This window comes from Stegostoma tigrinum, chromosome 20 (assembly GCF_030684315.1).
Source record: "Stegostoma tigrinum isolate sSteTig4 chromosome 20, sSteTig4.hap1, whole genome shotgun sequence".
Taxonomy (NCBI): Eukaryota; Metazoa; Chordata; class Chondrichthyes; order Orectolobiformes; family Stegostomatidae; genus Stegostoma; species Stegostoma tigrinum.
Window position 1 is genome coordinate 21750093 of NC_081373.1, and position 23611 is coordinate 21773703.

Below are 23611 nucleotides of genomic sequence, written 5' to 3' on the forward strand. Positions count from 1 at the left end.
TCCCAAAAGTCTGCTTAGTTGGGCTTTGTTTTTATTTTTGAACAAGGGTGTCATATTCCAATCTACAGGAATCTTCCCAGAATCCAGGGTGTTCTAGAACTTATCGACCAATGCTTCCACTATTCCTGGAGACACTTCCTTTAAAATTCTTCAATGCAGTCCACCAGGTGTTAGCAACTTATCTGCCTTTAATCCCATTAGTTTGTCAAATGTTTTGTCCCTCATCATAGAGACTTATGGAATCTCACTTCCCATTTGCAACTTGCTTATTTGTTACCTTTGGGATATTTATGGTGTCCTCCGCCATGAAAGCAGACACAAAATATTCGTTAAATTATCTGCCATTTCCTTGTTCCCATTATTGACTACCCAGATGCATCGTCTAAAGGTCCTGTACTGACTTTAGCTACGTTCCTTTTATATACCTGTAAAAGCCCCCTGTTTTATATCTTTTGCCGATTTACATTTCTAATCAATTTTCCCCCTTTATTAACTTTTTAGCCATCTACTGCTGATTCCTAAAACATTCCCAGCCCACTGGCCTATCACTAATTTTTTTTTCCAGTATTTATACATTAGCCTTTATTTCGACAGTTTCCATGACCATCCTTAACCACCAGGGATCTTCCTTCTCCAGTCCTTTTTTTGGCTAGCCTAAATTTTTGCTATGCATTCTGAAATATCTGTTTGAACATCTGTCACACTTGTGAGTTGACTTTTTCCGGTCTATTTTCTCCAGCCTGCTTTAGCTAAATCTTTTTTAATGCTCTGTAATTGCACTTGATTAAGTTGAGTAGTGTGGTTTGAAAACAGAGTTGCATCCTCTCAAACAGAATTTGTTTGCAATTTTGTTAAAATGCTTAAAAACATGGAATTGAGATACACAAATTTATTTCCCAAATTCTTCAGGTAACACACCACTGTCATCAATGGCACCAAGCAGCATGCTGTCGGATTTTGTCTAACAACGTATCTCTGAGATTGGCCTACTGCTAGACATGCCTCTGGTCAAAAATCTTTACTTTCACAACAGCATCTCTTAAATTCAGGAATTTTCTATGGAAACACCTTTTTGTAGCCCGTGGACTAACATTATAACACACACACATCAATAAAGTGAAAAAAGAAAATATACCTTGACGACACTTTTTGCTTTAGTTTTGATGAAAACTGCAAGTAATTTAAGCCAATAAAAGAAATTAATTTTTTATGAGGTTATACCCATGATAACTGAAGAAAGAAATCTTGAGTCAATACATAATGGGGAATAGTGAGGCAAATCTGGGATGGTGCACGCAATTTTGGCCTTCATATTTAATTCGACTTATATCATGTACTCAAATATTGTCTGCAAAAACTGAGCTCTGCATCATTCGGTACGTACAATGCAGAAACATTATTTAAAATTCATTACAATCAAATCTTGTACTTTAGAAACAAAGAACTATCCCAAATCTCAAAAATTCATGATCATTCTTCAAACTCAACCACACAAAATCTGATACCATTAATGCCTTTTATCCTTGATCATTTTTATTGGCAATGTTGTACCTTGTGCATACAGCAGGAAAAAATGTTTAGAAGATACCTGTGCCAACATATCCACTGAATGGAAAGTTTTTTTTTTAATCATACTTCCTCCCAATTAATAGCCAGAGAAGTAACAATATGGAGAATTCCAACTTAAGTACAGACTACAAGCAATTTGCGGGTCTGATGTAGAACAGGAAGTCCAGTGTATTGGTCAAGGCTTTTTAACCTAGGTTAAAGGTTTCCTACCCAATTAAGCTGTACAGTTATAATGACGATCTATAGCCTGTTGAATTTTTACAGCATTTTTTGTTTTTATCTTTATCAACACATCAATGGACGTCATGCTGGCAGCTACAAAGAACTTGGAGTTACAATGCCTTGATGACAAAAGGAAACAGCATTCCAGTGAAGACGAAGTAGCTGGACTGAAGTTTAACAAAATATAAGCAGCGGGATCAGGGTACCACACTGTGAATGCAGTGCCGAACACAAAGATTATACGCTAAGCAGGACAGGAAAGGCAAGTGGAACCCTCAATTATATCCTGATTTTATCACAATAACTTTGTCTTCTTGCTCTATTCCAGTCTGTCATGCCCACATTAATTTAACTTGTAGGTGCACTCAACCTTGTCTGTCTCTGCATTTTCTCACGTCGATACCTGTCCACCCATAACTTTGACTAACCTCAATTATTGCAATATAAAGTCTCTACCTCTCATCATTCTTTAAATATCAAGGCCAAAATTGCACACACCATCTCAGATTTGCCTCACTATTCCCCACTATGTACTGACTCAAGATTTCTTTCTTCAGCTATTCCAAACCCTTTTAATTAATCCCATAATTCTACCTGCTTTACTAATTGCTGCTATAACCCCATGATAATGTTGCTTTCCTTGAGAACATCCAGATGCCTTTGAACATCAATATTTACAAATTTCACACCCATTTAAAAATTACTCTGCTTTTCTACTCTAATGACTAAAAGTGAAAAGAATCACACTTCCTCATATTGTATTCCACCTGCTGCCTGTGGTAGATTCGCCAACTTTAGGTACATTTAAGTCGTCATTGGATGAGCATATGGACGTACAGTGTAGGCTAGATGGGCTTCAGATCGGTATGACAGGTCGGCACAACATCAAGGGCCGAAGGGCCTGTACTATGCTGTAATGTTTTATGTTCTATGTTGCTCACTTAACCCATATCTTTTTGCAACTTCTTTTAAACCACCTCTGAGCTTGCATTCTCACCTTGCACAAACACAGAATCACTATAGTACAAGGAGAATAGTCATCTTATGCCTCAGCTAGTTCTTGTAATGAAAAATTTACCTGGTGTCATTCTTCTGCTTTTACTATATAACCCTGCACAAGCTTCCTTTCAAGTTAATAATCCAATTCATGAGAAGTGATTCAAACAAATTTTGATTTGCCACAACGGCATAATGATGATCTATAAGTTTAACTCTAATACTTAAAGGGAAATTGAAAAGATGGTAGGTTGGAATTTAAGAGGTCAGAGAAGAAATTAAGAAACTCTTCGAAAGAAATCCTAACATTCTAACTCTGCACCATGCTTTAACAACACTCTGACCCAAAGAATAAGTTTTGGACTTGAAATGTTAACTCCGTTTTTCTCTCCATAAGTGGTGCCATGCCTGCTGAATTTTTACAGCATTATCTTTATCAACACATCAATGGATGTCATTCTGGCAGCTACAAAGAACACGGAGTTACAGTGCCTTGATGATAAAAGGAAATAGCATTCCAGTAAAGATGAAGTAGCTTGACTGAAGTTGAATAAAGTATAAGCAGCAGGATTAGGGTACCATCCTGTGAATACAGTGCCGAAAACAAAGATTACAAGCTAAGCGTACTGCAGATCCTAACTACTCTCTACTAGAGAAAGCTTTTCCTCATGCACCCATTGCTCTTTTTTCACTTGAGTATCTTAAATTTACTTCCTCTTGCTCGTTATCTTTCCATCCGTGTAAACTGTTTTTCCCTGACAAGACCGTCATGATTTCGCATCCTTATCAAATCTCTCTTTTAGCAAGGAAAACAGTATTGATAAAACATACAATGGTTTTAAGAGGAGGAAACCTCATCCGATAAACTAATTACTTTTAATGGTTTAACTCCGAGTGTAGTAAGGGCATAGAATGCCCTGCCTGCAACAGTAGTAGAGATAACAAAGTGCGGAGCTGGATGATCACAGCTGGCCAAGCAGCATCATAGGAGCACAAAAGCTGACGTTTCAGGCCTAGACCCTTCATCAGAAAAGGGGGATGGGGGAGGATTCTGAAATGAATAGGGAGAGAGGGGGAGGCAGACTGAAGATGAACAGAGGAGAAGATAGGTGGAGAGAATAGTAGAGGGGAGGTAGGGAGGGGATAGGTCAGTCCAGGGGGGACCGACAGGTCAAGGGGGTGGGATGAGGTCAGTTGGTAGGAAATGGAGGTGTGGCTTGAGGTGGGAGGAGGGGATAGATGAGAGGAAGAGCAGGTGAGGGAGGCGGGAACAAGCTGGGCTGGTTTTGGGATGCAGTGGGGAGGGGGAGATTTTGAAGCTTGTGAAGTCCACATTGATACCATTGGGCTGCAGAGTTCCCAAGCGGAATATGAGTTGCTGTTCCTGCAACCTTCGGGTGGCATCATTGTGGCACTGCAGGAGGCCCATGATGGACATGTCGTCTAAGGAATAGAAGGGGGAGTTAAAATGGTTCGCGACTGGGAGGTGCAGTTGTTTATTGCGAACCAGTAGTAGACTCGCCAACTTTAAGGGCATTTAATGGTCATTGGATAAACATAAATGATAATGGAATAGTATAGGTTAGATGGGCTTCAGATTGTTGCACCGACCTGTGAAACCATCGAGGACCAAAGGTACTGTGTACTGCGCTGTTATGCTCCATGTTCCATGTACTGAATTGAATTAGCTTCATTGTCACATGTACTCAAATAAACAGTGAAAAGTTTACAGTTGCCACATTGCAGCACCATCCTGGATACATAAGTACCTCGGCACAGATACTTATGAACAAATTCTTGGGGAACAAAAAAAGATGAGAAAAGTAAAGAAATAAATAACGCATTATTATCAGTCATAGGAATAAATTAGAAAAGTAAAGTAGTAAAAAGTTCAGAGTATCAATTTGTCCAACCTACTCCATGCTGACACCTAGCCTCAAGGGAGACTTCTACAGCATTGCTATGCCTGCGCCAGACCCATCAATATAGGAATCGCTCCACTTTAGACACTCTCTCTTTGCCAATGGGCCCACTTCACTGATGCTGCTGAGTCCACGAAACTCATCTTGAAACCAAGAGGTCCTGGCTCTGCTGCCTGCCAGGCTGCAGATGTCAGATTGCTGGCACCGCCATCTTTAAGAGTCCTCTGCTGTGGGTTCTGATCGCTGGATGAACTTGGCTGCTGTTACTGCCGCTGGCCCCAAATGCCAGGAGAAGAACCTTGCTGCTGCTGCCACCAGCCCCAAACAGCAGGGGAACTGTCATCAACTGTCTTCTGCCACTGGCATCCTAAAGCTGGGAGAAGCCTAGACTCCATATGTGTCTCGCTTTTGCTTCTGTGCTGCTGACTAACTCAGCACAGAAAAGTAAACAAAAAGACAAAAATAAAAGGAAAATAAAGCAAAATAAATGAGCAAAAGTAAAACAATAAAGGAAAGCAGATGGGTCCCGGGCAAATGTCCACACGCAGCCCTGTCACCATCTTGCACTGGAAGCCCAAATGAAGGGGAACCAATAGTTTCTGGAGGGCTTCAACTATTTCCTAGAACTGTACATCAGTGTAAGCCAATACAATCAAGAAATTAAGATGAAAGAAAGATGGTTGAGGAAGAAATTCAAAAACAAGTTCCAGAGACCTATTGAAGGTCTCCTTTTAAATTGCTCAGAAAACCAAAGTCCACAAAGGAGGCTTTGATCCAGATATATGTATTTTACGAATTACAGCTGTCAGCATGGAAAATGCTGAACCAAGATTAATAGATGAACACTTAGATTCCTATCACACTACTCTGCTTACTGTTTTAATATTGGTTAGCACTTTAACCAAAGTGCAGAGTCAACACTTCATTAAAAGAGATGAAAAATATAACTCAATGAATGTGCTAACCAGTCATCCATTAACATCTGTAATAGTTTTGCAGCTACACGAGATTTCAATCAATTAATGCGACATTGTTTATCAAAAAAAACGAAGTGCAAACGAGGATTTCGCATATCACTGAACAAAAATATAGCACCATCAACAGTGTCGATGAAATTGGCATACAGTTGTAAGAACTCAATGGTCCACTAATGTCCTTGGGAGATGAAAATCAGACATCCATTTCTAGTTTGGCCTACATGTGACTGCAGATCTAAAGCAATTTTGGTTGGTTTTCCGAAATAGGCTAGCAAGTCATTCAGTTATAGAACAGAAGCTAGCATTTTCTCATCCTTTCAGAGGCAATAAAGGAATGTAAGATAAGTTTCAAAAATCATGATTATCAAAACAGGCAGATGAGAATTCACAACTGACTGAAAAGACAGCTTAAAAAACAGCATAGAAACAGTTCAGATCTAATACATAAGCTAAGTAGGTAGAAAAGACACACGAGCTATAACAGGTGGTAGTGCTTTACTGATCCTGAGTCACTAAAAAGATGGGGGGGGGGGGGGGCGGGGGGAGAGAGAATGGAGATTGCTGATCTTCATGGCTGACAGCGACTATTTTCCCATAATGATCTGTTGGTCCCAAATCAGATAAATGGAATGAGTCTAATCTGGGCAGCTGCCAGTAACAGAATCTTTTATTTTTGCTAATAACTGTCTTCTCTCTTTATCCCTTGCCTCCTTAAGTCAGTTAAGATACAAAGGAGAACTGGAAGCTGCAGTCATTCTCTTTCCTTCAGCCTTCTTAAGCTAACCAAGATAACTTGGAGCTACATCAGTCCAGCTTGAGAAGCCCTCATTCATTCTTCATCTTTCTCATTCGACAGTCTGTTTATACATCTTATTTCTAGGAGGCTTTGTTGGCCATTTATTAATGCTATTGGGGAAAACAGATTTTAAAGCTCATCCTATTTCCACTGGAAGCCCAAATCACCTGATAGCTCATTGCTTGCCAAGACATCCTGTTTAACCTTCACACACTTGGGTACATGGGTCATGAAGTCACCCACTCATGTCTTGTTCCAGTGCTTGTGCTTGCAATACCTTTTTGTAGAGTTAACAGCACTTGCTGTCTTGTGTTTGGTCCAGAATGTTGGTATGGGAACATTCTTAAAAGAGAAACCATTTCTGTAATATTCAATAAATGACTCAGTATTTCAGAAATATTATAGTGACTTCTTACAGTATGAATAATAACTGTCTATCTAGTGACTAAACAATTATCATTAAGAAAGGAATGTAAAGACATCAAATTTGTGTTCCACTATAGTGAATGTAGAGGTTAGACTCCATACTCGGTTCACATTTCTCACTAAAGTGTGAATTTTCCAAACTGATGAATAATATTTCACACTATGTTTAATGCAAGCATCAAGCATTACAAGGTCAAATAACAGAGGATTAAGCTCGAATAAAATATTTTCTACTCTTCCCCAATCGTATATCTTAAACGGAAATTAAACCTTAAAATAATAGCTGCTCCATGAGTTATGCCAAATATTCATCCCCAACACCGACAATTCTTGATGTATCGAAGTGAAATTGTCTGGTAACACGCAAGCAACTGATGAATATTCACTATCTTGTCCTGGAAGTTTCTGATCACTGACTAGACTTGAGCATCCATGTCATCAATAAAGAAAAACTGAGTTTTTAAACTGGCCATCATTAGATTTAAATTAAACATTCTTCGACTTTTGTTTCAATAGTGTAGCAGAAGTGCATTATAACATGATTCAACATAGTGTAATATTTTTATATAGTGCTGGGGTCTTATGTCTCCCAAAGCATGTAAATTTTTAGTTAACTTACATTGTGTGACTTGAAAATAGCAGTTTTGTCATTCAAGGGGTATAGGTATACCGCAGTTCAGCAATGTGGTCTTACGTGGTCTGACTTTTTGGATCCCCCAACATCAAGGTTACAATGGATTATCAGTGGTTCTATTTATCTGCAAACTAAGTACTTCAGGGGTTATTCTGTAGTAGCTGTGTACCATTTCATACATTTTGAAACATTATTCTCCGGCTGCGAATGGTGATTTATTGCTCAGACTCAAGAGCTTTCCCCAAGAAAGTGATGATGAGTATTCTTCTTGACTCACCTCCTTGTTATTGCTAGTCAGAATATGGATGGCTAGCGCATTTCAGACGGCTGTTAAGGGGCAACCACATCGCTGGGACTGGTGTAGTATATAAAGCAAACTGGCTGAGGACAGGTAATTTCATTTCCAAAATGAGATCAGTGAACCAATCAGATTTTTAAGATGGATGTTTCAGTGAGGCTTATTTATAACAGCTTTTACATTTAAATATTTAGAAAACTGAATTCAAATTCTCAAACAGATATGGCAGGATTGAAACTTGTAGTCTCTGTTGCGACCTCTAGATTATTAGTCCAGGATCATAATCACATCATCTCTCTGATGTTTATCTATTGTTTCACCAACACATAGCCCTTTGCCTCGCTTTCTCCACACAACAAAAGACACAGGCCTTTGCTCTAATAAAATTACAAATAAATGATTCCAGATATGGCTTCATGTGCATCAGCAAAAAGTAATCTGAAACATCACAGAATTTCCACTACTTTAATACAAACTTTAAAAGATGTAACAAACTACATAATTGCTTTCAAGATTGCTGCATGATTTCTTCAATTTAGAGTTTCCAAATTTGTTACCTCATTAATAAATGATGGCAATTCTTCAGATCATGTAATTCCACCAGACATTTAAACAGCTTACTTCAAGCCATTACTTGGCATTATGGAGCAATAAAGCAATAATTAAGTTGCATTATACAGCTGTGGACATAGGAGCCCACGCACCAACTCAATGCGTTGAATTATAACCTATCCTCTGGAAATAAATTGAAATTATGTATCAATATCATCAAATAGGTGTTTGCAGCTCATCCTAACATTGCACTAGATTTACATTACCAACTCAGGTCAACATAAATAATAATCACAGGGAACATAAAAAGACAAACCAATGCAATAAATGGCTGGGTGCAGAACCAATTTCTAAGTTAAAACAAACTGATGGAGGAATAAAACTACTCTTTAAAAATCTCATAATTCTTTTATTGCACTTCATTAATTTTATGACACAAGTGTGATCACAGGTTTTCAGTATAAAATAAAAATACCATTATAATAATAGCTAAGTTAAAGAGTAACTTACAGTTTTTAGAATGCTTTATTTTTAAGATAACTCTCAATTTATGGGTAGTGAATCAATTATTTCACATCTGGTTTGAGTAGGCATTGACGATTTACAACTCCACCTTTTCAAAAATCACTCACCTGTATTTTGATGGGCCAACTAAAGTTGCTAACATATACGTAGAATGTGATATTTGGATTGTTGCGAAAATTAAACTTCTCATAAGAAAAGCCATCTCTGTACTCTTTAATGTTTGTTTTTGAGATTATAGGCACTTCCTCTCCAGATATTGTTCCAGCTGGAAAGCAAAAATTTTTAAGTTTTAATACCTTCAAAAAAGTGCAATTAAATGAAGAATACACAGCACTGTTAAACAGAAATTTAAACAAATTACTAATTTTAGTTGAGATTATGAATCAATTGAAAAATTCACCAGAAGTATCTTTTTATTACTTTTTTTCTTCTCCCAAGTCATATTATTCATAAGATGTTCTTCCAAATCTTCAGAGATATTGATAGACTAGGTAAGTGGGCAAGTAGTTGGCAAATGGAATATCATGTTGTAAAATGTGAAGTTGATCATTTTGGAAGGGAGACAAAAGAACAGAATACCATTTAAATGGGGAAAAAAAGACCAGAAAGCTGCAAAACAAAGGAATTTAGAGGTACCTGCACAAATGAACACAGGTGCAGCAGGTATTCAGGAAGGGGAGGGGTTGGGACTTTCTGGAATTTAAGAGAATGAAAGGTCATCTCTTTGAAACATATAGGATTATTAAGGGGCATAACAGGATAAATGCTGAGAGGATGTTTATCCTCACGGGAGAGTCTAAGACCAGAAGCTGCAGTTTCAGAATAAAAGAGGCACGAATTTAAGACTGACATGAGGAGGAATTTCTTCTTTAAGAGTTGACATTCTTTGGAAAAAACTGCCATGGACAGCTATGTGGGCAGAGTCCTTGCGTATGTTAAGGCTGAGATAGATACATTCTTGATCAATACAGATATCAAGGGATACAGGGAATGGACAGGAAAATGAAGATACGGAATGCCAGATCAGCTATGAGCCCAGCAAACTCAAGCGGTCGAATGGCCTGCTCCTGTTCGTATTTCATACCCATACTACGCAAGATCAACCCCACGTGCCAATCTACACTTTAAAGTTAAGTTGTCTTGCAAAGATAGACTACAGTTATATAAAACAAAATTGTTGTTTGGTCATACGGAACTTGAATATTGGTTTAAAAAAAGACACTTTGTCAAAGTTTTATATCTTGCATTCATAAGAACACGAGTCAAAAAGCTTTGATAAAATGTCTTCTTTTTGTAACGCTCAAAATTCTGGTTAAATAAACAGATGTCAAAAACTCCACAATGAATAAAGGAGGAAATGTAACATGTACCTGGAGAAGAAATTTCTTCAAAGAATAAAATTGCATCAGAATGGAAATTGAGTTTTAACAGTTATTCAAAAATCTAACACCTGACTAAGAGGAGCCAGGGTTATTAATAGGGACAATTCAGATGCTGCACATGCAGGTTTCATAGAGGCAGATAACCATTTAATGTATTAGCTAACACAAGACGTTTCTAAACAAACTCAGCAGGTCTATCTGTAAAAACAGAAACAAAGATAACATTCCATGTCCAGTATGATTCTTCTTCAGTATCTATCAGCTGCCTCCACTGAGGTGAGTTTTGGCATTTTTGTAGCACAAAGCCAAAAGCGTATACCTTAGAACTGTTACAACAGGTCAAACTCTCAGGCCTTCCAGCACTCAAAATAGAGAGAGCATTAAGCAAATCAATGCCCCCAAAATTATCTGTTGAAGTCATTCATGGAACAAATGGGAGAAAATGGTGAGCAGCTGCTCATCCAATTACTGATTATTTCTCTTCCATGCTTGCTACCGATAGGGTCACAGACAAAAAAATGGTAACTACGAGCCAGTTAGCTTAACATCTTATTGGGAAAATGTTAGATTCTGTTACGAAAGATATAATAGCAAAGCATTTAGAAACACACAATATCGTCAAACAGAATCAGCATGGCTTCACAAAGGGGAAACCATGACCTACAAATTTATCAGGATTCTTTGAGGGAGTAACAAATCGGAGAGATAAAGGGGAACCACAGGATGCAATACATTTATATTTTCAGAAGAAATTTAATAAGGTCCATATGTTAGGGCACTCAATAAGATTACAGTACATGGATTTGGGGGTAGTATATTAGCATGACTAACTCGAGGATTAGCTAACTAATAAATGGCAGAGTTGGGATAAGGGGAAGGTTTGCTGATGGCCACCTGTAACTGGTGGACTGCCACTGTAATCCGTGCAGGGGTCACTATTAACTATAAGTATTAATTGGATGAAGAAAATGTATATACTGTAAACAAGTTTTCCGATAACACAAATGATAGGGTGGAAGGTAAATGCTGAGGATGACTCAAATAGTCTATGGAGGCAGATAAACAAATGAAGTATGCATGCAAAACAAATGAGTGGGCAGACAGAACATAATGGGGGAATTGTGAAATTATTCACTTTTTCCAGGAAGAATCGAGGAACAGAATATTTTCTAAACAGAGAATGAGTTCAGAAAGCAATAGTACAGGATGTCATTGTGCACAAATCACAAAAAATCTAGCATACAAGTTCAGCAACTAATAGGTAAGGCAGATGTAACAGTGGCCCTTATTTGAAAAGGAACAGGGCATTAAAATCAGGCAGGCTTCCAGATTAAAATCCAACTGCCATCTCTCTGCCCAAGTCACCAACCAACCTATATGAAGCTATATCCTTTGACAATTCTCATTGCTGTCTGCAATTCCACCAACCTTTGCGTCATTGGCAAATTTAGTAATCAGACCAGTTCCATTCTCCTTCAAAACATTTATTTATATTATAAACAGCATAGGTCTCAACACTGATCCCCGAGGAATGCCACTAGTCACAGCTCTCCATTCAGAAACACACCTGTCCACTGCTACCCTCTGTCTTCTATGGCCAAGCCAGTTTTTATACATCTTGCAAGTCCATCTCTGACCCCATGCGACTTTACCTTCTGTATCAGCCTGCCATGAGGGGCCTTGTCAAAGGCCTTAATGAAGTCCATGTAGAAAACATCCACTGCCCTACCCACATCTTCATCACTTCCTCAAATAATTCAACCAAGTTAGTGAGACATAACCTCCCCTTCACAAAACCATGTAACCTCTTGCTAATACACCCACTGATTTCCAGGTGGGAGTAAATCCTGTCTCGAAGAATCTTCTCCAATAATTTCCTAACCACTGATGTAAGGCTCACTGGCCTAAAATTAGCTGGACTATCCTTGCGACCCTTCTTAAACAAAGGAACAACACTGGCTATTCTCCAATCATCTGGGACATCCCCTGTAGCCAGTCAGGATACAAAGGTTTCCCTCAAGGCCCCAGCAATTTCCTCCCTTGCCTCTCAGTATCCTGGGGTACATCCCATTAGGCCCTGGGGGCTTGTCTGTCTTAAATGTTTTTCAAGATCCCCAATACCTCCTTCCTTTTGATCTCAACATGACACAAATTATCTATACACTCTTCCTCAGACTCATCATCCTTCTCTATGGTGAATACTGACGTAAATTCCTTCTCTCAGATTAAGTGAATTTGTGGAATACTTTACCAGGAATCTGTTGTCAGGTATCTCTAATGCGGAGACTGCCAAACTTTGGCATTGAGAAAGGAGTCAACATAATCAAAGACCCTTCCCATCCCAGTTGTACTCTCTTCCAACCTCTTCCATTCGGAAGATACAGAAGTTTGAAATCACATACTAAGAGATTCAAGAACAACTTCTTCTCTGCTGTTATCTTAGCTCTCGTATATTCGAGCTGATCTTTCTCTGCACCTTTCTGTAGCTGTAACACTATATTCTGCATTCTGTTCTCTTACCTTAATGTACTATGCAAGATATGATTTGTCTGGTTAGCATACACAACAATACTTTTCATGAAATATCAGTACATATGACAAGAAGAAATCAAGTCAAACTTTTGATTAGTAAGGGAATCAATAGTTTTGGGGAAAAGGCAAGGAAGTCAAGTTGAGGATTATTAAATCGGCCATGATCTCACTGAATAGCAGAGGATGAACGCAGAAGGCTTTTTTAGATATGGGATTGATGGACATAGGATGAGGCCACAAGCAGTGACTGATGAGTGAAAGTGGAATAAGGTTTCAAGAGGTATGGACTGGGAGCAGACATGGAGGTTGCAAGAGCTTAGGGGTGGAGGGGCTTGGGAGACCGCAATGTAGCTATGGGGTTCAGAGAGGTGCAAAAGAGTCAGAAGAATGAATGAGGTAAGGCGTAGAGCTGGATGAACACAGCAGGCCAGGCAGCATCAAAGGAGCAGAAAAGCTGATGTGTCAGGTTTGGACCCTCCTTCAGCATGAATGAGGCAGGTTTGAGAGGTACAGTGACCTACTTCTTCTACTCCTTTCTACATTTCTGTAAAAGGGCAGATGGGAGAGTGGTCATATGCGAAGATACAACTGAGAAAGAAGCTGCAAATTTATGGCACAGATGGGGTCCCAGCAAAGATATTTAGAAAAGGAAAGTCTGTTGGAGAGAGAGAGAGAGAGGCTCAAGGCAGAAACAAAGAGGAAGGGTTCAAGGAAAGAGAGGGAGAGAGGAGATTGCATGGTGGAGAAGGAAGAGACTGCAAAGAAGAGCAAAGAATTCCCAATTAATCAGCAAAGTAATACTCAAGTTGAGGCTTCAAATGATATATAAATTATATGTAAATAAAATGTGGAATTTCTAGCTTAAGACAGCACATGTTCAGGATCTGTATGATGAAAATTTAGTGGACGCTGTTTTAAAGTACACCCAATTATTCAGTTTAAATTGGAGATTGAGAACTAAGATGCAGTAAAATGGGTAATAATTACTTGTTCAAAATAGTCCAATTTTGTGAACATACAGAAAAGGTATTTTTTGTGACCACACCAATCTGGAAGCTGTGTTTACAGTGATGGTGTTTTATGTGCAGAGGGCAAACTACCCCAGCTTGGACTTGCAGGCTTAGCTGAGAGTCCAGCTCCACCGCTAGGTTCGGGTGCCTGGAGGAGAGCAAAGGTAGTCTCGGCCTGGAACATTGGTCTCCCTGTGTGGCGGTTTTCTCCGTCATGGCAGTCTTGTCCCCTTGTCTTCTTTGATTTCGGTGTCTAGCTATTCCACCAGCACAGTGGGCCATCTCATCCTGGAATGGCAGTCTTCCTTGGCAAAGTCTTTTGGACTAATATCCAGTGGCTTGCGTGGTGGTCTCATCTTAGTTGCATCTTCAGGGTATTCCATCATTTCTGAATCAACTTTCTTCAAGCCCAGAAGCCATTAACTGAACAGTGATAAACTTTGTCATAATTTTACTTTTTTAAAGTTATGTATGAATCCTGCCATTGATATCAGTGTTGTGGTGTGACGACTTAAAAAACTTTTCAGGCAAAAGTACATGTAACAATTAATTTCTATTCTATTCTGAGTCAGTTATTTGGAAAAAAATTTTGCTGCTAAAATTTGTGATTTGCCTTGTGCCAATTTAAATATGATGCTCCTTTAAAAATTAATGCTTTCCTTGTGTGCTGCATTTTCAAGTTTAATAGAGGGCTGATCATTGAAAATATTAACGAATTCCTCTCATTCTGCTCTGTGCAAGTTCAATTAATTCATACTTCAACACAAAGATACATGGTAAAGTAACTGCATTACCTAAGAAAGGAGTTTGTTAGAATAAAAATGATCCCTGAAAATCAGACAGCAGCCCCTTAAAATCATGAGTGACCTTCAGGAAATCAAGAGGAACCCTTGAAAAAAAAACTTATTTTTCACCTTGAAGTATTTATTTGGATAGACCCTTGCAGGGATATGGCATGTCTCTAAACCTGGGCCCAGGATACCTTTCAGGGAGGTAAGCTGCCCTTTGGTGAAGACAAGGTGTCCTTCGAATTGTTAAAAGAAAGAATGTGTGTGTAAAAAGTGTGCGAATTCAATAATTCTCAAGCTCATTCTTACAATCAACTGACATGTTAAACTATTAAAGTGCCTGTCAAAGCAATGAAAGTTCCAACCCTTTAAATCATTGAAAGAAAGTCCAGATTTAAAAGCAAGTTGCTTGAGCCTTCACTTTACACAGTGACATAAGCCTAAGGAGTGTCAATACTGGACAGGAACTCTGAATTCATAAGCGTCCATTTTCTCGGTGAGGTGTCTTCTACTTTATAGTGTGATAAAAAGCTACAAATAGTTCTTTGTGCAGTAAATTTCAATACTTGCCGCAGTTGAATAAAATGTTTGTTTTATAAGGCTGTAGCTCATAAAAGCTATACACAATGTATCATTTTTAAATACAAAAATGTTTTTCAATATAGTGAAGTTTGCAATGCACAATTTTTTAAAAAAATTTGTTCTCTGCATAGGTCCTAAGGCCTGCGAATGGAGTATATTGGATGAGCTGGTATTGAAAACGTTAAGGCTGGTAGGTAAGGCTGTGGTTTGGGATGAGTTGCATTAAATTGGCAAAGAGCAATTGGGGCTGAGTAGTGGGGCAAAACTTGACATGAGGATGAGAGGGAAGGATGGCATGGAGTGAGCAAGAGGCCATAGGGAAGATACATGGGAACTGTGTGTGGGAGGCAAAATAAGAGGACATGAGGGGTGAGGGTGGAAGGATGTTTTCTGTTTTGTTCATTTTAATTAAAATTCAACACACTGTCAGTGCACTGGGGAAGACTCCCTCCTTCATCCTCATGTTGATTCATCCCATCTGATTTCTCAGGAACCCAGCCACCCTGGAAGGAAAAAAATCCAAAGCTCCACTCCAGACTTTTCCTGGTTTAGATTTGCAGAACTGAGAAACGTCCCATGTCTACATTCCCCACCTAGATGTGAAATAAGGCTCGAGTCAAAATCTCTAAGAAATTTAACCGTGACACTACGTAAAGATACCTTTGTCTTTCTCTTCAAGTCAATTTCAGGTGCCACATGAGTTTCACAAATTAGAATCAACAACTTATGAGACAGGGAAAACGTAACATTTCTGACACCATTGGCACAACTAGAACTGGTCCAAAGAAAAAACAAATCCTCAAACTAAAAACTGGAACCTTCAGACTCCTAAATGAAGAACCTCTGAGGGACACAGTGTCCAAGTAATTCGTCAATTTTTTAAAAAAACTTTACCTTAGGTACTAAGATATTAAAGAAATTTGACAAAACAGCACTCACATTATCAGAACTGTTTCAACATATGGGAAGCTTGAAGGGCAAAATCATTTTTCTTGCCAAGCAGCATCAGAGTAGCAGGAAAGCTGATGTTTCGGGTCTGGACCCTTCTTCAGAAATGTTAGCTTTCCTGCTCCTGTGGTGCTGCTTGGCCTGCTGTGTTCATCCAGCTCTACACCTTGTTATCTCAGATTCTCCAGCATTGGCAGTTCCCACTATCTCTGAATCATTTTTCTTGCCATCTTGTTCATACAAATAGAGATAACAGGAAAGCAGTACGTTGAGTACAACAAAATCAGTATTATGTACTAGTTGAGCAAGTTAACATTCTGCATTATATCTATTTCTGAACCCCTTGAAGCTTGATCCAATAAAAACGAATTGCACGCCCAAAACTTGCTACAAGGGGCAGAACTTTCTACTTCCACTGGTTAGAGAGAGAAGCAGACTGGGCAGTGAAGTGACACCAATTGAAGGAATGGAATTTTTATACAGACTACTACTGTATGAATTTTGCTATCTTTTGCGAGCAGCTTGGATCTCAACTTTTTGTTTTTGTGCTGTCGCTGATAGTTAAATTTGGGATCCAGTTTTTCACTGATTTCTAAATTATTGCAAATATCAATTAATTTAATTAATTCTATTAATCTCAAAAAGATGTTGTCACCAACCTTTTCCCCTGCTTCTTTATAAAGTGTTTTCAATAACACTAAAACCTCTAGTTTTGCTTTAAAAAATGCTTGAGAGGATGCAAGACAAAAGCAATTAGGTCTGTGAAGTTATAGAGCACTAGGCTCAAGGTTTAACTGCCTTGCACCTTTGAAAACATCCCATGACATGCACACTATCTATATGAAGTAGTGTGGCAGGGGGTGGGAACCAAAGCAGCAATTCAGTTAAGTAAATTGGGGAAGAGCTTGAGTCAAAGGCAAAAAAAGCTAAGAGGAAAAGCAGTCCTCAGCAGGAGAGGTTGCTGAGCTCAATGAAACCAGTGGCTTGGACTGTATTTGTTTCAATGCAAGAAGTCTAACATGTAACATGGATGAACAGAGAGCCTGGATTTATAATTAATTAATGATGTTGCTGTGATCACAGAGACATGGTTGAAAGAGGGACAAATTAGCAGCTTAATATTCTGGGATATCAATACTTTAAGACAAGACAGAGAAGGTGCTTTACTGGTTAGGGATCATATCTCAGCTGTGCAGAGGCAGAACATCCTGGACAGATCTTGCAGTGAGGTATTATGGGTAGAGTTCAGGAATAGGAAGGGTGCAATCACAATGCTGAGATTGTATTGCAAATTTTCCAGCTGCCAGTGGGAGATAGAGGAACAGATATGTTGTCAGATTGTGGAAAGATTTGTGAACAACAAGGTTATTGTGATGGGTGATTTTAACTTCCCTCATATTGACTGGGGCTCCCTTAGTGCCGAGGACATGTCTGGGAAGTAATTTGTCAGGATGTTTTTTTGAAATGATATGTGGATAGGAGGGAGGCAGCCAGACTGGACCTGGTATTAGAAAATGAGCCTGGCCAGGTGATCAAAGTCGCAGTGGGGGATATTTTAAGAATAGTGACCATTTATGTACATTTCCAGATACTTATGGATAAGGACAAGAGTGCACCTCAGAAGAGCATGTTAAATTGAGGGAAGGCCAACTATATCTGAATTAGGCAAGAATTGGACAATGTGAATTGGGAATGGCTATTTGAGAGTTACACCCACATCTGACATGTGGGAGTTTTTAAAGAAACCCAACAGACCCACAGTTCAGGACAGGCATGTTTCTGTGAAAATGAAGGACAGGAATGGCAGACCTCTGGAACCTTGAATGACAGGGGAAATAATCAGCTCAGTCAAAGAAAAAGAAAGCATACCTAAGGCCTAGGAAACTAAAAACAAAGTCCTGGAAGGATAGAGAGAAAGTCAGAAGGAGCTCAAACAGGGAATTAGAAGGGCTAAAAGAGGCTATAAAGTATCCTTTGCCACCAGAGTCAAGGAGAATTAAGTGCAGTTCTGTTCGCTGTCTACTAGAAGGATGTGGATATTTTGAAGGGGGTGCAGAGAAGGTTTACCAAGGCTTGCCTGGTCTGGAGGGTTTTAGTTATGAGGACGGGTTGGATAAACCTGTATCAGAGAAAATGGGAACTGCAGATGCTGGAGAATTCCAAGATAATAAAATGTGAGGCTGGATGAACACAGCAGGCCAAGCAGCATCTCAGGAGCACAAAAGCTTTTGTGCCCCTGAGATGCTGCTTGGCCTGCTGTGTTCATCCAGCCTCACATTTTATTATCTTGGATAAACCTGGATTGTTTTCACTGGAACAACAAAGGCTGAGGGGCCTTTGATAGAGATTGACAAAATTATGAGAGGCATAGATAGGACAGATAGTCAGAGGCTATATCGCAGGGTGGAAAAGTCAACTACAAGACGGTACAGGTTCAAGGTGGAAAATATAGTGGAGAAGAGCATGGAAACTTTTTCACACAGATGGTGGTGTGTGTCTGGAACACACTGCCAGTGGAAGTGGAAGAGGTAGGCATATTTGCAACATTTTGAGATGTATCTTGTTAGCCACATGAACAGGAGGCAAACAGAAGGATAGAAACTGCACATGGGTGATCAGTAGCAGGTCTAATTAAGGACTAGGAGTCGACACAGGCTTGCTGGGCTACAGCACCTGTTCCTGTGCTATACTGCGTTGTATGTTTCAATATACTAGCGTTCCAAAGACCACAACAGTTGTTGATAACAGCCTAATCTCCACTAAATTATAAATCCATCTTTAAAAATCTATAATAAGCAGAGGAGCAGGAAAGCTTGACGTTTTGGGTCGGGAATTCTTCAGCATTTCTGAAGAAGGGTCCTGACCCGAAACGTCAAGCTTTCCTGCTCCTCTGATGCTGTTTGGCCAGCGGTGTTCATCCAGCTTCACACCATGTTATCTCAGATTCTCCAGCATCTGTAGTTCCTACTATCTCTTTAAAAATCTATATATTTGTTGCCAGTCCACGTGAAATATGGATTTAATATAAATGATCAGGCAACTTCTGACTTTAAACATTAACTGAAATTATTCATGAACATTAATTAATTAAGGTTGTTAGATGGAAGTTATCTGAACTTGAATTATACTAACTCATACTGCTGTAGCCTCAGAAATAGAATGCTCACCCTTCAGAATAAAAATTTTAAATTGAAATGAAATGCAAAGCAATGCAGTTAATTAAGTTATCTATGTAAAATCCACAGTCAATCAATAACTGAAAAGGTGCAACCAAATTCTTTAAAAGCTCTTTGATCCTCAAGTATAGAAAGTTTTTTTATTTCTTTTAAACAGAAGTCCTTCACAAAACATCTGCAAAAGCTATTTTGCACAAACATGGATGAAGCAAAAATCAAAGTGGATGATTTTAATTCCAAATATTTCTGAAATGTATAACTCCAATTTTTCTGAAATGCTTATCACAAATGCTAGGTCGCACCAGATTTTAAATAAATTTGTGTATATGGCCTCCATGCTTTACACTAAAATTTTGATGAAGACCTGGGTCACTCCCCAGATCCGTAGTTAACCGTGACATTATGACGCTGATTTTGTACCTGCTGGCTTTTGCATTCCACCACAAACTGAGGGTCCCAGCAAATTTCAGGGATATGATGCCTTCACAATTATCAACTCAATATTTAACACACGTCAGATCAAAGAAGTTTTAACCCATAATACTGAAGAAGCGTGAGCAGAGTAGCTATTGGCATCCAAGGGTGTAACATTACAATTATGCTTATCAGAAAAAATCCAGATCAATCCCTGGTCAATATCAGAAAATTTTTAATAGGGGTCCATGCATTTTCTCTGCTTTTGTGTAATAAAGGAACAGGGAGCACAGAAAGAGAAAAATATTAACTAAGGTTCTTACTCCTTATTTGTTTTCCAGTAACATTTGAACCATGCACATAAATATCAAGACAAGATCATATTTTGATATGATGCACTCCACATATATTGCCATTTTGTGAACGATTATTGGACCATGCTTAAAAAATTGCTAATCATTCACAGAAAAAGCATGCCCTAGAGGTCCAAAGGTCCATATAAAAGCAACCTTAATGCATATAGAATTTCATTTCCAGCAGATGCAATTTTAGTGCCATTGCCAAAGAACTAATTCTTCCCACAATCTACTGTTAATAATATACTTTCAGAGGCAGCTTTGCATTTCCAGCCAAAGTAAAATTACCAATTAATTATTTGGCTGTTATCTAGGTTGCATTAAGTTACATTTGGAAAAACATTTAAGTTCTGTTGCATTGAAAGCAGGAGGTAGAAAGAGCTGTTTCAGCTTTGATTTTTTAACTTTCCAGGTGAACCATATTAGATCATGGTTGCAGTCAGATTAGACTTAATTTATTAAAACTCACTCTTCCATTAGAATGCAATCACAGAAAGGTAAAAGCATGGAACTGGGCAGAGTGAACAACAAGAGATACCAACACAAAAAGGACTATGTATAAATTAAGCATTTGTTGTACCTAATGCAACAATTCAAGCAAATCATTAACACTCCACACAATAGCCAAAAAACACTTCTCAACATGCAACTTAATTTCCTGTACGTAGCATTCAGCTAGATTTTGTGTCTCTTCGCTCACAGGATGCAAGATCATCATTGCTAGGTTATCACTCATTGCCCAACAGTAACTAAGAGTCAGCCACATTGCTGTGAGTTGAGGGCATGGAAGCCAGACCAGGTAGTAATGACATTTTTTCTTCCCTAAAGGACATTAGTGAGTCCAGATGGGTTTTTCTAACAATCGGCAAAGGTTTCATGGTCATTATTAGATCCTTAATTCCAAATTCTTTTCTGAATTTTGATTCCACCTTCTGCTGTAGTACCATTTGAATCCAGGACCTCAGAGCATTAGCTGAGATTCTGGATTAACTGTATAGCAATAATACTACTAGCCCATTACCTCCCGATGTGAACAAGACAGTTTACCAAATGTCATGTATCTGATGCACTTAAATTCGGAACATCCAACAATTTGTGTAGATAATCAAAGATAACCTAGCTTTCACTTCTACTACTTGTAAAAGATTTAACCTTAAACTAAAACAACAAAACTGTGAAACTTGAAGGCATTTTATACTACATCATGAAAACAATAAATTTAGATTATAAGACTGCGTGGACATCTGACAAAGACTGGTAACAATCAACACAAAATTTTATTCTGATACATACTCCAGCAAAATAATTCCTTGAAAATGTGGAGCTATTATAGAAAAATGATTTAGTGAGTTTGGCTCTGTATTCTGTTATATTTCAGATCTGATTGATTCTACTGTCCAACTGAAAATCAAAAACTCAAGCTTACCTGTTGAGCCAATAGACCAAGTGACATTTAAATTGAAATTGTTTGATGCATTGATGGATAAGTCAAGATCTTTATTTGTCTGCACAAAAAAGAAGTTGCAGGTTACTTGGAGAAACCTTTGATATCAAAGCAGAAAAAAAATTCAGTATCAAAAATATGCGTCTTTGGGAGACTTATATAAAAGTATAAAATAATTGGTAATGTCTTGAGAGACATGACTAAATCAGCATTAATATTATACACCATTATTTACCTGAAGCATACATTGTAATTGGTAAATTTTAATGAAAAATATAATCTGTTTTAATACAAGCTACCTGAAACAAACTGACAGCCAGATAATCCGCTGAAGATTCACTTTTAAATTTAGCAGTAATCCTTTATAAATTTATGGCTTGTGCCACGTGATCACAAGCCAAAATCATTCAGAGGCAGCAGGATTCTCCAGATTTGAAAATGAAAACATCACAGAATGCAAATTTAAACACTATTAACTTTGCAAATAAAACAATGCTTTCATAATGAACAAAATTGTGAGTTCATACAAAGAGCATCAAACATGCACTTGCCCTACAAAACTGTTATTTGCTCAGGTACTAGAGTTCATGCACCATAGAGCTGAGGCATTCATCTCCAATATAAAGACATGAAAGAGTTGAACATATCTTGAATATATGTGGCTGGAGGACTTGGGGGGACGGGAAGGGTGCGAAAGTGGTGACGACAGGGAAACATTTTTCATGCGTATGCAAATTGTCCAAGTCGGGTGCTTACGTTTAATTTAAACGGTTAATTTAACGCTGTTTGAGCTATAAAGTAAAACAACACAATGTGCAAAAATAACTCAAAACCAATCAAAATAGAATTAGAAGAGGAATAGAAATGCTTCCCAATTTGTAAATGGAAACATGTAATACTGCAATATGTAAATAAAAACCAAAAGAGGATATTCTGAGGAAGGGTCACCAGTCCTGAAACATTAACTCTGGTTTCTCTTCATAGATGCCACCAGACCTGTTGAGCAATCCAACAATTTTCACTCTTGTCACAGAAACATGAAAGCAAACAAAGGCACAAGGAAAAGCCGCCAATAGCAAGAGTGTGCAAAATCTATACATATATAAAACACAAATTATCTTTGCTCACCAACATCATTCATAAGCATCATGCTTTGATAAAATGCAATGCGATTTTAAGGAATAACTTGGAAAGAACATCCGGTTTACAATATTCTTTTAGATAACGGGCAATTAAACTCAATAACAAGAAGTTCCACCAACTTAATAATGACTCTTGTGATTGTGAAGGAATTCACTTACATTTTACCCATAGATTTACAGGTTGTATGTGACTTGGTATAATTCTTCTGCTTTACAAAACAGCATATCATCACCATGAGAAATATCAAAAAAGATCCATGTGCATGTAAGTCTTACATTTGAAATGTCACAATTTGTTACAAATGCAAAATAATCTTGAACAAAAGAAACATATTCCTGGGGTGTTTTTTTCCTGATGAGCAGTCATGGAGTTTCAACAGGTGCGATCTACAAAATACAATTACTCTCTAATTTCTTCATATGGGATGGCCTCGAGACCCTGCAACATTGATGCCAGAACACAGGTTGCCCAACACCTACAATAAAGAGCCATCCACCATCCTTTCTCAGTTTTCGAATCAGCACTCCTCCAGGTTGAGCAACACTTGGTAAAAGCACTGAGGATTGCAGCATAGTCTACATGGCATACTTTCATTTTCAACACCAGTAATAACGCCACAACATATTATCATTACATGTCCAGAGGGCGGTGCTGAGAAATGACTGAGGACAACTCTGGAAGGAGGTAGCTCAGTCACCAGTGACCACCCAGGAATAAATAAAAGGAAGACAACTTTAACAGAGCAGCATTTTGAAAAGGGCTGCTCTGGGATTCAAGTGCTACTGGAGGCTTTTTTTTTAAAGTGTGGGCTTTGGTGAATACAGGTCTTTGATGGGGAGGGTGGACAGCAACAAGGACAAGGTAAGATTCAGTTCTTCGTCTTCACTCTTGCTATTGGCGGCTTTTCCTTGTGCCTTTG

At 38.5% G+C, this 23611-nt stretch overlaps 1 protein-coding gene across 6 annotated transcripts in view; it reads right to left on the reverse strand.

Annotated features, from left to right (window-relative positions):
• Positions 1–23611, reverse strand: part of atrnl1b (attractin-like 1b) — a 959007-nt gene that overhangs the window by 534067 nt on the left and 401329 nt on the right. For 5 of the 6 annotated variants that reach the window (XR_009446966.1, XM_059653033.1, XM_059653032.1 and 2 more), the window contains exons 23-24: positions 21532–21610; positions 9025–9182 (exon numbers count right to left, since the gene is read on the reverse strand). Coding sequence is in view for 4 of the 6 variants with exons in the window: in XM_059653033.1 (XP_059509016.1) it covers positions 9025–9182; positions 21532–21610 (237 nt within the window). In the remaining 2 variants the exon portion in view is untranslated. Of the gene's footprint in view, positions 1–9024; positions 9183–21531; positions 21611–23611 lie in introns of those variants that run through there. The other variant, XR_009446967.1, reaches the window with a different exon arrangement.